General features: G+C 38.2%; 1 protein-coding gene across 1 annotated transcript; it reads left to right on the forward strand.

Annotated features, from left to right (window-relative positions):
- Positions 1 to 4,356: 4,356 nt before the first annotated feature.
- On the forward strand, positions 4,357 to 15,679 carry LOC149302478 (melanocortin-2 receptor accessory protein 2-like). The gene is made up of 3 exons (XM_089482559.1): positions 4,357 to 4,483; positions 12,820 to 12,919; positions 15,292 to 15,679. Exons 1-3 carry the CDS (start codon positions 4,357 to 4,359, stop codon positions 15,677 to 15,679), a joined length of 615 nt encoding a protein of 204 aa, XP_089338685.1.
- The last annotated feature ends 417 nt before the right edge of the window (positions 15,680 to 16,096 follow it).

The raw sequence follows: 16,096 nt of genomic DNA on the forward strand, positions 1-16,096 counted from the left end.
TATTTAATCCACTTGAAATTGGACTAACCATTAGAAAAGTTCTACAGATACATACTGTTTATCATATATAGTTTTAGAATACGACATTGGGAGTTTATTGATGATTACCTGACTTTCATGTATTTCCCACAGGACAGAAAGAGGACTGAAGTACAGGTGATTATTTAATGTTCTAGCTGAAAAGGAGAGCGCCGCTGACCTAAAGCTGGCAGGCAAGCAGACGGTAGAATTTGGAATCTATTCACTAAAAGGGTAGCTGACAGGAGAGTTAAGCTTTCACCTCCGCGTTCTTGCCTTCTATCATGTAATCTCTGAATGACAAATCACTCGCTTGGTGTAGCCGATGAGCTGTCTCCGTATTCACACTTAATGCAATTAGTCATTATTGTGTCAATATTCAGTGATTAGTGGTTGTTTTAATAGAATCTTTGCATTCTTCGCACGCTCCTGATTGGCATATTACGTTTTTATTTAACCATTAATTAGCCTTTTTATTGCAAAATTAGCATTCATCACTCTCAGGCCGTTTTTTGAAAGCTGTTTGGTAATGTAAAAAATAAATAAATCAATAAATAAATAAACCGTCACAAAAAATATGCAGAAAGAGTACTTGGTGCCACAGGTCAGGATGCTGCAGCTGTTTATTGTTGACGCTAGTGCGCATGTGCAACGGGGAACGCATGGCGCTCTAAACCAGACTCAACGATCATCCTTGTACTTTGAGAAAGAATGCAACAGGATCGGATCGGTGCAGCGCTCACTGTAAGTACATTACATTACATAGCTGGCCAATGTAGGGATGATAGAACTGCAGCATGGTGGCATACTATATATATTAACACCTACTCTTTTGCCTGATGATGATTGGAGTATACAATGTATGTTACATAGTCATGTATTAATTTTATTGTGTTGTATCTTGTAAAAGAGATCACAATGTGCATGTTATACTTAATATACACTGCAATGGTAATGAATCTGAATGAATGCATAATAAATCTGCCCTTATTTTTTTTCTAATATCAGAGGGAGGAGAATGTGTTAATTTGGTGGGGATTGTAGGGTTAAGGTGAAAAGGTATTTTTTCCTCCATGTCCTGCTTCCACCTTTAACCCATCGAAAAACCATTAAAAATGCAAAACATTTGCAAATGATGTAAAGTCAGCCTGCAGTGAAAGGGTCAACCCCTATAAATTAGAATTCACTGCCAGAGGCTTGAGCCACTGTAGGGGATAAGGCTTAAATGTGGTTTATGTTATGGTCCATCAGAAACAATAACCCAATTAAACAACTGCTTAAACTACTAAATTTGAGGAAGGGTAAGCGAATACTGCAATACTTGCCCTCCTGTGCCAGCTCATGTATTTCTATCCTTTTAACTAACAAAGAAAGGCTGGAGAAAAGGGAAGTTTTGGGGTGCAGAGTTTTGCAACAATCCTGTGATTCATGTATTGTGCATATGTTCCTTATATTTTTTTATAGAAATTTATACAATACAAAGTTCTTACAATTTCTTAAATTAAACATCTAAATATACTTTTTATGTGAAATTCTTTGCAAAATGTAGCATTTTTTAAGACATTTTATTGTTGGTCAGAAGTGCCCCCATGTGGACAACTGTGTGACTGCGTAGAAGGGTAATGATTGTTATTGCCGTATTAAGCTAGCCTTGTATGAATTAATGGTGGTGTGGTTAGATGTCTGGGTTTTGCCAAACAAAATGAGTTCTTGTGCTCAACCAGCATTCAATTATATATATTTACTGTTTACTGTGAATGATGTATTAATGGATATATAATTTTATACTGTTAAAGAAGCCCCTGCTGTGAAATTGTACTGGGTTTTTACACTTAATTGCAATCTTCTTGTTAATGTACTCTACACTTTCTATGTTATTATGTTATAGTAAATGTACTTTGCCTTTTTTTATCACGGTTTTTATTTGGTTATAGTTTCCACATGCAAATTATAACATTTGTTAACATATAAATGAAAAGCCTTTACATGTTTTCACTCTACTACCTCTTGATTTCTGACATGTGCAATATGTCAGCACAACCACGATGGGTTGGGCGCATCATGACATGAATTTGCATGGCTGAACAGCTGCACACAAGCCAAAATATCACTATGTCCAATGCCAAGCATCAGAACGAGTTGTATGAAGTAGGCCGCCACTGGACTCTGGAGCAGTGAAATGTGTACTCTGGAGTGATCGATCATGCCACACTATCTGGAAGTCTGATTAACAAATGGGTTTGGTGGAATACCAGAACGCCTAGTGCCCACTGTAAAGTACAGTGGTGGACGGGATAATGGTCCAGAGCTGTTTTTCAGGGTTTGGGCTAGGTTCTAGCAGCGAAGGGTAATGTTAATTCTATAGCATACAAAGACATTTTAGACAATTGTATTGTAAGCCCCTTCCTGTTCCATAATCACTGTGACCCTGTCCACAAAGCAAAGTCCCTAAAGTCATGGCTTGACCAATTTGGTATAAAGCACTCTCTGATCAGGCCCCTGACCTTAACCCCAATGAACATGTTTGGGATGAATTGAAATGCAGATTGCGAGCCAAACCTTCTTTTCCATCATCAGTGCCTTACCTTACAAATGCTCTTATGGGTGAATGTGGACAAAAATACACACTCTAGAACAGGGCTTGACAAATCTCTAGGTGTTTGTCAGCCTGTGATCGCGGGGGCGCTGCTGCTGTCTGCCCAGGAGTCTGGGCAGACAGCATGGCCACTCAGAGCCCGCCCCTGAGCCTGATATCACTCCCACGGAGTGATTCTGTAGGCTGAAACCGTGATTGCAGGTTTTGCCACAGGCAGCTTCAGGAAAGGGGGTTGAGTGTTGATTGGGTCCCCACACATTTTAGGCATTTTAGGGGTTAATTCCCGTTTTGTACGGGGCTCTGCTGCTGGAGTTTAGCAAGTGGGCTGATGATGATCAGATCACTCCTAACCAACTGTTAGTTTAAAAAAAAATCCTGGCTCCTAACTTTTTTAGCTGGCGCCTAAATTCACAACAAATTTGTCAAGCCCTGCTCTAGAATCTTGTGGGAAGCATTCCCAAAAGAGTGGGCCAACTCCTTATTTATGCCCATGGTTTGGAATGGGATGTCCAAGAAGCTCATGTAGGTGTGATGGTCATACAGTGTATGCCAGCATGTACATTTTCATCACATTTACCCATTGGCAAACGTGTGATTAATGCTAATGTTGACAGCATCATTTATGTCAAAATGTTAAATACAGATCCCGCATATGTACTTTTTGAACCTGTAATATTTTGTAAAGAATCCCAAATACAACACAGGTTTATAAAAAATGTTAAATATATATGTGCCACAGTTATTGGGACCCCTATAAATTCATATTAAAAGTATATTCCCAGTGACTAGGAACAGGAGATTGCTTAACTGTGACTTCCTGTTTCACAGGGGTATATTCCCAGTGATATTTTAAATTTTTAGTACACCTGGGAGTGTGTAAGACCAAGGAATATACCTTGTGGTTGTGGCAGCACCATGAGATTTCTGAGGGAAAAACAAGCCTTTTGGTTTGTCTGGTTTCTAAATTCCCCTGACTTGAAACCCATAGAAAACCTGTGACGACTCTGATGTTATCTTGGTAAAGGGAAGTAGCACAAAGTATTGACTAAAAGGGTGCCAATAATTGTGGCACTCATTTATTTAACAATTTGTTTGGTTTTTTTGGGGTTTTGTGTTTCCAGTTGTCAGATATCCATGAGAGCAGACTACGTTTGTGTATTGTTTGAAGAAAAAAGATTAAACAATAAATATAATTTGTTTTCACAGTCTTCTTTGCTCATATTTACCAAGCTTGACAATATTTGTACTGTATATATATTTAATAAAAATATTTTTACTAAAATCCAGTAGGATTGCACCCAATGCAGGGTTTTTTGGTTGATATATATACACACTGGTATATGTGCCTCTTTATCCTTTCCCTCTCTACCTTCTGTGTTTCTCCCTTCTGTCTTGTTTTTCCAGTTATTAGTGGAATAAATGTACTGTACAGACAGTAAGAATATACAGTCATCAAAAGGTGCACATTTAGAAACAATATATATATTTTTTAATTTATTGGGTAACTCTTGCTTATAAATTCCTTTAGAACAAGTTTAGCTATTCATAACCAATTTTTAACATATAGGAAGATATATTTCCCCATTATTTTCCAATATAACATATTTAATATGATTGTATCCATCCTTACAGTTTATCCTACTAAAAATAATCTAATCTTTAGATTTTTGTCAACATTTCTATATGAGAGGCAGCAAACGTTTCTCTAGTAATATATTTTTCCTTTGTTGTTTAGATTAGATATGACTGATCAAAATCCCCTTATCAACAAAACTTCAAATAAGCCACTGCCCAGGTCGCACTACACATGGGAATATGAATACTATGAATATGCACCTGTTTCTTTTGAAGGATTAAAGGCTCATAAATGTAAGTATTTTATATCATTTGTATGTATATTTGTTGACTGTGGATAATAGGACTTGTGGTCTCATATGCTGGAGGGACACTTATAACCATACTCAGTTTTTGACTAACAAGATATGAAATATCAGTGTCTAATAATATCACATGTATGTGTATCCTATTTAATATATATAATAACTAAGTTGTGAAGATTTTACAGGGAAGAGAGAGAGAGTGCTGGAGTGATGACAATGCTGGCTTTATTTACAGATATACCTATTGTACTCTTTCGTACATCCATCACCCTTGCTCTGACCCAATCTGAACATAAAATAAGAGTTGTGAAATGTGTTTCTAAAACTTACTCCAACACTGCCTAATCCTAAAATGTAAGAAAAAGTCGCTTGGGCATCATGAAGTATTCCTTACCCCTTAAAAGTTCTGATATAAAGAGCTCAAAGGCATAAAGGCATATCTGGGAAGTGGCATATAGGCAGGTATAAGGCATATCTAGGGGCGGGGCAGAGTGGCATATAGGGGTTAAAAGGCATATCAGGGAGGCAGAGTGGGATATAGGGGGTTTAAGGCATATCTGGGGGACAGAGTGGCATAAAGGGGGTTAAACGACATATCATTTTTGTTAATCATAGTTTTTATTAAATATGAAAAATAGTTTACATGTGAATTAATATTTACTAGTAAAACATTTTTCCTACAGGATAGTCATATTCAGGCTTTTTCTTTTTTTCCTAAATTAATATTCAAACTTTGGTGGGGGTTGTCGTATAATCCGGGTCATTTTATAATCAAGCAAATATGTTATTTGTTCATTGCTAGTGGGTCATCACTTAGTTGCCCCTTTCTAGAGTAAATCTACTGATTATCATTACCATTGAAAGGTTCATATTCAATAGATTTCAATGGCTCACAAGGCAAAGCTTAATTAATAAACCCAATATAATGTAGGGATGGAGGCTGGGTTAAAGATTTGGTAAAGAAACAAGCAGATAAAGGAATGTGTTCAGAATATATTCAGAAACTGTGAGCCAGGAGAGGAATATCTGTTGTATTCTGACCTTGATTGCAGTCAATAGCTGTACTTTATTTATACATTCAAGAAGAAACTCATACTTTTATTTGAATATGAAAATCCTTGGAGGCATCAGAACATAACTTTACACAGAGACATATTCCATACAGGTTTGAAAATGTGGACTATAAGAAAGCCACATTTAATATTTTTTAAAAAATGCACGCATCCTCTAACAAAGCAACATTTTATGGACTCCACGCTTTTTAGAAAATGTACCCTTACGAAAAAATTATTGCAGTTTTTCTGAAGTAATACTGCAGTTTTTTGGACATGAAAAACTGCAATACTGCACTTTTCCTGCAGTATTACTGCACATTTACTGCAGTTTTACTGCAGTTATTTTTGTACGGAAGTACAAATGCAATAAAGCTGCAGTACATTGAAGTACAACTGTAGGTTTGCAACATAAAAAAAAAAGTGCAGTAAATGTGCAATAATAGTGCAGTACAGTGAAGCCGCGCCCACTGAACCGGAAGAAGACAGAAGAACTGAAGAAGAGGAGCGAAGAGGAAGAAAATAAGCTGTAAGGAGAAAAGAGGAAAGGTAGGAAAGCATTCAGTGATTGAGAGTGGATTGGTATATGTGTGCATTGGTATGTGTGGATTGGTATGTGTGTGGATTGGTATATGTGTGCATTGGTATGTGTGCATTGGTATGTGTGGATTAGTATATGTGTGGATTGGTATATGTGTGGATTGGTGTTTGTGTGGATTGGTGTATGTGTGGATTGGTATATGTGTGGATTGGTATGTGTGGATTGGTATATGTGTGGATTGGTATGTGTGTGGATTGGTATGTGTGTGGATTGGTATGTGTGTGGATTGGTATGTGTGTGGATTAGTATGTGTGTGGATTAGTATGTGTGGATTGGTATATATGTGGATTGGTATATATGTGGATTGGTATATGTGTGGATTAGTATATGTGCGGATTGGTAAGTGTGTGAGAGTGATGGGTGTTATGCTGTACCATTTCCAATGTATTTTTCATTATATAATTATGCTCTAGTACATCATAACTCCCATCACTCTATATGGGAGACAGAGGCCTTGCACCCCCACCACAGGACTCCTGAAAGGTAAGTGAACTTCAAAGGGGGAGAGGGTAGATCGTTAGGAGGGGGTAGATAGGGAGAAGGGAGTGAGGCGGGGGTATAGGGGGTAGATAGGGAGAAGGGAGTGAGACGGGGTAAGTAGGACAAAAGGGAGTGAGAAGGGGTAGATAGGGCAATCATACTCCTATCAGGCCAAATCTGCGAGTACATCCTGGAATCTGGGCATGACAGGAATGTGATTGCTGTTAACAATCATATATAAATATATATATATTAATATTGTTATTTAATTGTTTTGTCCTATTTTGGTGTGTTACTTACTTTAAATAAAAGTGTTAGATTTTTTTTATGGTGGGGGGGTCATATTCGGTTTCGGCCAGGTAAATGCTGCATTTTCGGTTTCAGTCCAGAATTCGTTTCGGTGCATCCCTACCACTAATGAAGTGGTAGGCCTACACCACATCAATGTTTGGCTTAGTATATAGTGATAGGAGTTATGCTGCACTATTGTCAATGTCTGGCTCAATGTATAGTGATAGGGATTACGCTGTACCACCGTCAATGTGTGCCTCAGTATATAGTGATAGGCGTTATGTTGTACCACCGTCATTGTCTGCCTCAGTATATAGTGGTAGGTGTTATGCTGTACAACCGTCAATGTCTGCCTCAGTATATAGTGATAGGTGTTATGCTGTACCACCGTCAATGTCTGCCTCAGTATATAATGATAACAGTAAGTGTTATGCTGTAGCACCTTCAGTGTCTGCGCTGGTATATAATGGTAGAAGCTATGCAGTTTTAAAGTGTGTGTGTGTGTGGGGGGGGCCACATACAGGATCCACCCCAGGTGCCAAATACTCTAGGTACGCCCCTGGGGAGATGCACTCCGAACCGGAGCGCGACGCCACGAGCACCCGGGCGGCGCGTCCCGGACGGGACCGTGACAGTTTATTTACTTTGGAGCTATAGTTCAAGCCAGACTGCATCTGTCTCTTGGATTTACCATTTCACCTGCCTGACCCGGCCTGCATATTGGATTTACCCCTTTTGCTTGCTACCTGTCCCAGACCCTTTTGGATTCTTACCTGGACTATTCTAACCTTGTACTCCCCAGCAGTCTGTATACTTGATATGCATCCTACTCTGCTATTTATGGTGAGATGTGGCTGCTTTGTTTAATATATCTATATTCAAACATTCAACTTTTGTCTCATTTGTGAAGTGTGTGTCAATCATTGTGTGCGTTCTTACACTCCTGCACTCTGGACTCCAAGATCCAGTAAGGGGTGAGATACGATGAGCCTGGCACTCCGTTAACAGACATATGATTTTCAGCAGTAAGACGACAGGAACACACAATACAGGACAGTTCTCAAATACGCTAGATAACCAAAGTATGTGGAAATTTACATAATTTAGGTGTTTCACCCATAGTTAATGGTTGTAAAAAAGCAAGCACATGTCCTCTCCCTGGAGAAATATTCGCAGTAGAATGGGTCACACTGAAGATCTCTGTGACTTTAAAATTGGAATGTTTGGCGCAAGTCAATTCATGAAATATCTGTCCTGTACACTTATTGTGAATCTGAAGCGTTCAGGAGTAACAACAGCTAAGCCACAAAGTGGTAGACCACGCACAGACCATGGCCAGTGAGCGATGAAGCGCTTAAAATTCACCTGTCCTGTATAGCATTACTCAGTACAGAGTTCCAAACTGCCCCTGGGAGCAAGATCAGCACTAGCACTGTGTGTCAGGAGCTTCTTGAATTGAGGTTCCTTGGCTGAGCAGCTGCACATAAACTGAAGGTCACTATGCTCAAGCATTGGCTGAAGTGGTGGAAATGTTCTCTGGACTCATTAATCATGCTTTACTATTACTGATGGAAGAAAACTTAATTTGTTTAATTTCTAAAAACAAAGCACTGTCTGTGTCTGATAGATGTGTAGATATTGAGTTTAGAATGTTAAATAAATAAAAGAAAATTGATTGTTTCTCTTATTTTTTGTTTTGCTTCCAAGTTTAAAAATTGCTGATTCTCATATACTGTTAGAAGTTAAGATTCCTTTAAGGTTAACAGGGACAAGTTCTGTTTGGAACATACACATTTAAAATTTCAGTAAAGATACACAATACATAATGCATAAATGCATAAACAATACTTTTAAAATGTAAACCAATATGCCAAACATAATTTTCTTATGAAAAATGTACAGGATACATTCTACACTCTTAAGTATGATTCATATACTTTTTATGTACAGTATATGACCAAAAGTATGTGGACACCTACCATCACACCTAGATGGGCTTGTTGGACATCCCATCCCAAAACCATGGGAATTAATATAGATTCACTCCCCTGCTTTTTGGCTATTCCAGCCTCCACAGTTTTCCACAAGATTATAGAGTGTTGCTGTGGGACTATTCTCCTATTCATCCAGTATGTGTGAGGTCAATCGCCGATATTGGACGAGAAGGCTTGGCTCACAATCTCCATTCCAGTTCATCCCAAAGGTCTTCAATGGGGTTGAGATCAGGGCTCTGTGCAAAAATCCTGAAAACCACCCCAGACCATTTTCCCTCCTCCAAACGTCACTGTGCATGACAGTAGGTTGCACCCTCTTGACATGCACCAAACCCCGATTCATCAATCAGACTTCCATGTAGCGAAGCACGATTCATCACTCCAGAGAAAAAATTTTTACCCGCAAATGTAATGTAGAGGCAGAATATATGCAGCAGTAAAAACCTGGAAAAGAAAAAATCTGAGGCAGGAATTTGCAGAGGCCATTAGGTCCAACCACTTCCATACTGCAAGTCAGAAGAAACCAAGAAAAACCAAGAGTGGATCTGAGAATGCAACATCGTGGGAGGCATGATACCCACCTGCCACAGTACAGCCATACAAAATATGAGTTCCAAGAAAAGAGTACAGTGATACCCCCCATGTATGGGTTTGTCTGGTTGTTTGGGAGGTAAAATGCCACATTTAGGAAGTGCGCATTTTTTAACTTGGAAATTTTACATCCGGACCTACTGCCCCCATGTCCTAATAGGGCCATCTTTGAAGCCAGATAATTGAATTTACCCAATCAAACCATATATTTTTGAAAACTAGACACCCAAAGGTATTTCAAATGCTAGTATTTTAACCCTTTCCATGCATGAGATTCTACCACCAGCCTTTGCCAAAGTTTGTGGTAGTAATTTTTTTTTGTATTTTTGTCACAAAAATTGTATTTCGGGTATAAATGTACAGCTCCAGGGATACGTCACTATCAAACAACACCCCAATATGTGTTCAGCAACATCTCCTGAGTACAGTGATACCCCACATGCATGGGTTTGTCTGGTGTTTGCTGTTAAAATGCCACATTTGGGAAGTGCGCTTGCCCCCCCCATTTTGGTCAGTCTGTGCCTATGCCCAGTGGGAGTGCCAATATCTTAAACTAATTAAGGAAAAAGTATGCTTTTTATTTTTTTTTATTACAGGAATTAATATTGACCTTACTGCAGAGATATTTCTGTTTCATATAGATTTACCTCAAATGCCGAAATACAATAAAATTTTACTGATCAATATATTATTGGCATGTAAAATCTGTATTGCACGCCATTGGAAACAACAAGAAACCCCTTTATGGGAAGAAATTTCCAATCAAATTAAAACCCAAGCTATCTCAGAAAGATATTTTTATCGGAATAATTTAGCCTTGTATGTTAAAATCTAGGCTGGATGGAATCAACTCTACCGATCTACCTCTTAAGAATTAATTTATCTTTTTTACTATGTATGTTCAACCCTATCATAATAGGTATTCGAAACTAGTCATCTCCATGGTCCAAGAGTCTCATCGGGGTCGTTTATACAGGGAAGATGTTTGTGAATTTGTTGTTTGTTATTGACATGAACATGATAATTCAGCGGTTTACGATATTATCTCATAAAATAACCTTTGATTAAGCATCTTACCGGCTATGAAAGAATCTGGTATAAAGTACGGTATTATATTTGTTTTGTTCATGTCTTTGTTGTAAGTTTTAGAGTGATTGTACCAATGTACATATTGAAGTTTGTTTGTTCAAGTCTTAATGTCCTAAAAAAAATTCAATAAAATATTTATAAATAAAAATAAAAAAGTGCGCATTTTTTAACTTGGAACTTTTACATCTGGTCCTACTGCCCCCATGTCCTAATAGGACCATCTTTGAAGCCGGCTAATTCAATTTACCCTATCAAACCATATATGTTTTGAAACTAGACACCCCAAGTTATTTCAAATGCTAGTATTTTAACCCTTTCCATGCATGAGATTTACCACCTGCCTTTGCCAAAGTTTGTGGTAGTAATCTTTTTGTATTTTTTTGCACACAAATTGTACCCCAATATGTGTTTAGCAACATCTCCCGAGTACAGTGATACCACCCATGCATGGGTTTGTGTGGTGTTTGGGGTCTAAAAGGCCACATTTGGGAAGTGCGCTTTTCTCATTTTGGTCAGTCTGTATCTTTGAACCCGGCCAATCCAATTTACCTCATCAAACAATTCATTTCTTAAATGTCGAGATTTTTGTGAAGATACAGTGCTAATTTTAGAAAGCGGGGGGGTTCCCTTGCAAGTGGAGCCAGAGTTCTCAAGAAGGTCTGGAAACCCTCTAGTGAACTTTCCCAACTTTGTTATTTTTTTAAAGGACGCTCCGCCATCTTGCGAGTGGCAAAGTCTCACGCAGTGGTGGTTGTGACTGCTCTCTGGAGCGGTCACGGCAGCCCCTGGGGTGAGTGTTCAGTGTCGCTGAATGCCTCGCTATCAAGGTATTTTTAGCAACACCATTGGCAACATCATCTTTTTAAAAAGAGCGTCCGTGCTATACAGTATATGGCGGACGTTGACGCCCTGGGGAGGGGCCCCCGATGCTGATCTCGTTGGTGAATGCCTCAACATCGAGGCATTACAGCAGCACAGTTTACGTGCCAGGAACGTCATTGGTCGTTAACTGACTGTGTCTGACGTGCCTGTGCCGTCATTGGGTGTTAAGGGGTTAATGAACAGGTCATTGTCCATTTCCTGCCCGTTCACTTTGGATGAAAATCAGGGGGCTTTTTACATGCGAAAACGAACGTCATTGTTATTAACTCTCTCATGCTCTTTGACACTCTCATTCACTCTTTCATTCATGCTCTCTCATACTCTTGTTTAGTGTTTCTCTGAATGTCTCCTAACAGTGGTGTGAATAAGAAAGTACACCCTCTTTAAATTATATGGTTTTACAGATCAGGACATATTAATAATCATCTGTTCCTTAGCAAGTCTAAAAATTAGGTAAATACAAACTCAGATGCACAACAACACATGATAATTTATACACGTGGCTTCTCCATTTAGTTGACATATTACACTGTGTCATGATTTATTTATGTGTTGTTGTTCATCTGAGGTTGTATTTACCTATTTTTTATGCCTGCTAAAGAACAGATAATTGTTATGTCCTTTTATGTAAAACCAAAGAATTTAAACAGAGTATACATTCTTTTTTCACGACTGTACATTCTCTGCTTCTGTGACCCTGTCTCTGTGCTACTCTTCTTGTCTTATATCTTCTTATTCTGCTGCATTCTCTCTTCATCCGCTGCTCCAAAAAATCTTAATTGTTCATCTGCTTCATTGTGGACAATGAGACAGCGAGATAACCTCTAGTGAGCGTTCACAAAATGGTGGATCTTCGGGGCACGTCCTCTGCCTCCCGATTGGAGGATCAGGGGAGAGGTTCTCCATTTTGGTCAAAGTAACCTCCCGTGAACTTCCGCAAAATGGCTTCTGAGCAAATCCTCTCCCCTGATTGGAGGATTGGGGGAGAGGGTTTGCCTTGGAGGTCCGCTGTTCTGCCTGTAGTAACTTCCAGGTGAACTTCAGCAAAAGAAAAAGAGACTTCCCAATGAAACAAACGTAAACAAAGCAAAGAGCTCCAATGAACCAAAAAAACGTAAACGAAAATTCAGAGCACTGAATTTGGATATTTTCGTTTGTTTCCTTGTGGTCTTACCGTATTTTTGGATATTTTTGGGAATTGCTAAAATATGCAAATTTTGATAAAACTGCAATTCGCTCATATGCAAATGCTGGCTTGTTATATATAAAAAATTTTGCAAAATATTAGCTAAATTAGTGATTGAGTGTATAAAATCACCATATTTTTTCTCTTTTTTTTTTGCAGATTCAATAGTTATTGGATTCTGGGTCGGCCTTGCAGTCTTTGTCATATTCATGTTTTTTGTTCTGACTTTGTTGACAAAGACAGGTGCTCCTCATCAAGAGTAAGTAATAAATATATAACAACATAATAAATGTAATGTTCAAAAACATAATGAACTTTGAAATATCCTATATCAATAATACTTGAATAATTCTTATTGATTTTACTTTATTCTTTTTATTGATCATTAGACAAAACACACAGAAAGTTCTTATTTCCATAACGGACTAAGTCTGTGCCTATGCCCTATCTTTGAACCCGGCCACTCCAATTTACCCCATCAAACCATCCATTTTTTTAAAAATTAGACACCCCTTGGGTATCTGAAATGCTTTTACTTTAACTCTTTCTGTGTCAAGATTGTTGGGAAGATACAGCGCTATTTTTAGGAAGCTGGGCTCCATTGACTTGCAGTACCTGTATTCAACCGGCAAATGGAGCTAGAGTTCTCAAGAGGGTCTGGAGACCCTCTAGTGAACTTTCCCAACTTTTTTTTAAAGGACGTGCCGCCATCTTGCGAGTGGCAAAGTCTCACGCAGTGGCGGTTGTGACAGAAAGTTCTTATTCCCATTACGGACTTACAAGGGTGAAAAGAGAAGACAGGTGTAAAATTGGGAACAGTCCTTGGAATTAGTAACATGATTAACTTTTCTAGGCAATTGCCCCCAGCAATTGCCCCCAGCCCGCCCTAAATCTAACTAAAACGACAGTGCGGCTGCGCACTAAAGTGGCCGATGCGGCTGCACCACCGCCGGGGCTGTCTTTAATGCGGGGCAAAAGCCTGCAACAACCTTGATCGCAGGGGGTCACTTCCGCAGGGGCCCTGCATCTTACCTGTGCGTTGCTCCCACTGCTGTCCTAGTGCTGAAGGGTTAATGCAGCTGGTTACCAGGTGCCTCGGCTGGGCCGTTTCTACTCCTTGCCAGATCCACCAGAACATGGAGTTCAGACACAGCCACACAACAGCTAGAGAGAGGATAAGGGAGCTGAAGGGATAGGACAAGAGTAAAAAAAACGGTTAGAAGGATCGGGTACCGAGAGAAGAGCAGGGGGGCACAGAAGGAGGAGAGAAAGAGACTCAAACTAAGTTTGTTTCCAGATGAAAATAATAATAAAAATAATTTTACAGACTTTAGACTATTATTTTTATTTACGATTATTCAAAATTAAGTGTAGTTTTGCACTTTTGAATGTTATGTTCCATGATTAGCAAAAAATCCAATATGGTTATGAAATAGACACACAAAACTCAAAATGTTTTTAGTTTGAACAAGATTTGAAAGCTTTTGAAACTATACTGTTTACTAAGCTTGGTTGACTGTTCATTTAAACTAAATGTAAGTGTAAAAAAAACCCCTGCAATTTGTGGATTTGCTTTAGCTCAAGTAAAACATATTAAACATTTTGACTCATGCTTAACTCCTTAACGACCAATAACGCGCATGTCACGCAAAAATGGTCAGTTAACAACCAATGGCGTGCCTGGCAGATCATGGCTTTAACCCCTTAAGGACAATGGGCAGTTCCTAAACCCATTGAAAACAATGCATTTTGAGCCCGTACAGGTACAGGCTTTGTCATTAAGGGGTTAAACAAGCTTAGAAAGCGATTTACAAACGGTGTTGCTACAATGCCTCCGCAGAGTTTAGGAGGCGATTAACGATCGATGGTGTCGCTGAAATGCCTCGATGATAAAAAAGAAAAAAAAACACAAAATAAATTACTTCCACAATATCTGGCAAAGGGTGGTAGTAGAATCAGTGCATGGAATGGGTTAATATACCAGAATTTGAAATACTTTGGGGTACCTAGTTTTTAAAAATATGTTTGGTTTGATAGGGTAAATTGCATTGGCCGGCTTCAAAGATACCCAAAGTAACACATGGGACAGAATTACTAGATTTGGAAAAAATGGGTTTGTTTGAAAGAACAAAAAAAATTTGGTATCTCTAAACTCAGGAGAAATAGCAGAATCTATTTAGCAAATTTCTTCATTAGTTTCTGGGATGAGTAAAAGATTGTTCAAATAAAAATGAGAACAAATATTTTTACATTATTCATCATATTTTTTTTAATATAAAATTAGATGATGTGATAAAAAATAGTATCCGAAGAAAGTCCTTCTTGTTCTGGAAAAAACCCAATATATAACTTGTGTGCGTTCACTAAATGGGAGAAGAGAAAATTACAGCTAAACACAAGCCCCAACAAAAGTGTTAAAACAGCCTTGGTCACGTAGGTTACAAAAAATAAAAAACAGACTGGTCCTTAAGAGGTTAAAGGGCCCTTAAGGGGTTAAAGCTGATTAAAATTAAAAAAATACATATTTCACAATGTCACAATGAAACATTCTACCAAAAATCAAAATAATTGTGTTTTTTTGCTAGTTTTAAATGACCAGACTAATACTGGAAATGCATTTTTTTTCTTTAGACATGTCGATATAACAAGAAAACAATTCCAAATGGACAGCTTTCCATCAGGCTTCAGAAGACCGTTAGAGGCAGACAGAATTTTTTCCTGCCAAGTTGAGGAATCTAGGTCACTTTTTCATTGTTATATAAATGAAGTTGATCAACAGGATAGGAAGAAATCCCCCAAAGGACTTGTGGATAGTGGTCTGCTTATACAGCAAACAGTTCGAAACTGTAAAGTTGAGGAAGGTATAACTGGTCTTGCAAAATTCAACATCCCAAACTTTGTCACCACAGACCAGAGTTCATCTTTAGGAGATGATGATCTTTTAATATATGACCCAACAATTGTATTACAAAATAAACCATCTTGCTCGGATAGTATAACTTCACAAATGGATAAATAAGCCAACAGGTTCTTTTAAGCTAAAGTGGGTACTGAAAACCAAAATGAGGCTAATTTTTAAATAAATAAGCCAGCAGGTTCATTTTAGCTAGGCTCACTATTGCTCTCAAAAAGGACCAGGTGTCAGTTTTACTGTATTTCCAGTTAGTTTTCCCCATATTTTCTATACATACATATAATGAATTACAAGTCACTTTGGTCTGTTTTAAATGACTGCAGTCATTTTGTTAAACACATTGCATTTTCTAACAATTCTCAACATTAAAAATGCAAGTTTACATGTGTATTATAAATGTTTATATATTGTAGTAAAAAATACTTTACAAAATGTTTCTAAATATACATAAAAGGGAAAGACCTACATTTCACTCACTGGCGTTTCAACTTGCTTCAACCCTTTGTTATAAGGGGGCAACAT

This window comes from Sceloporus occidentalis, unplaced genomic scaffold, assembly GCF_023333645.1.
Source record: "Sceloporus occidentalis isolate IW3139 unplaced genomic scaffold, rSceOcc1.0.p SCAF_19, whole genome shotgun sequence".
Lineage (NCBI taxonomy): Eukaryota > Metazoa > Chordata > Lepidosauria > Squamata > Phrynosomatidae > Sceloporus > Sceloporus occidentalis.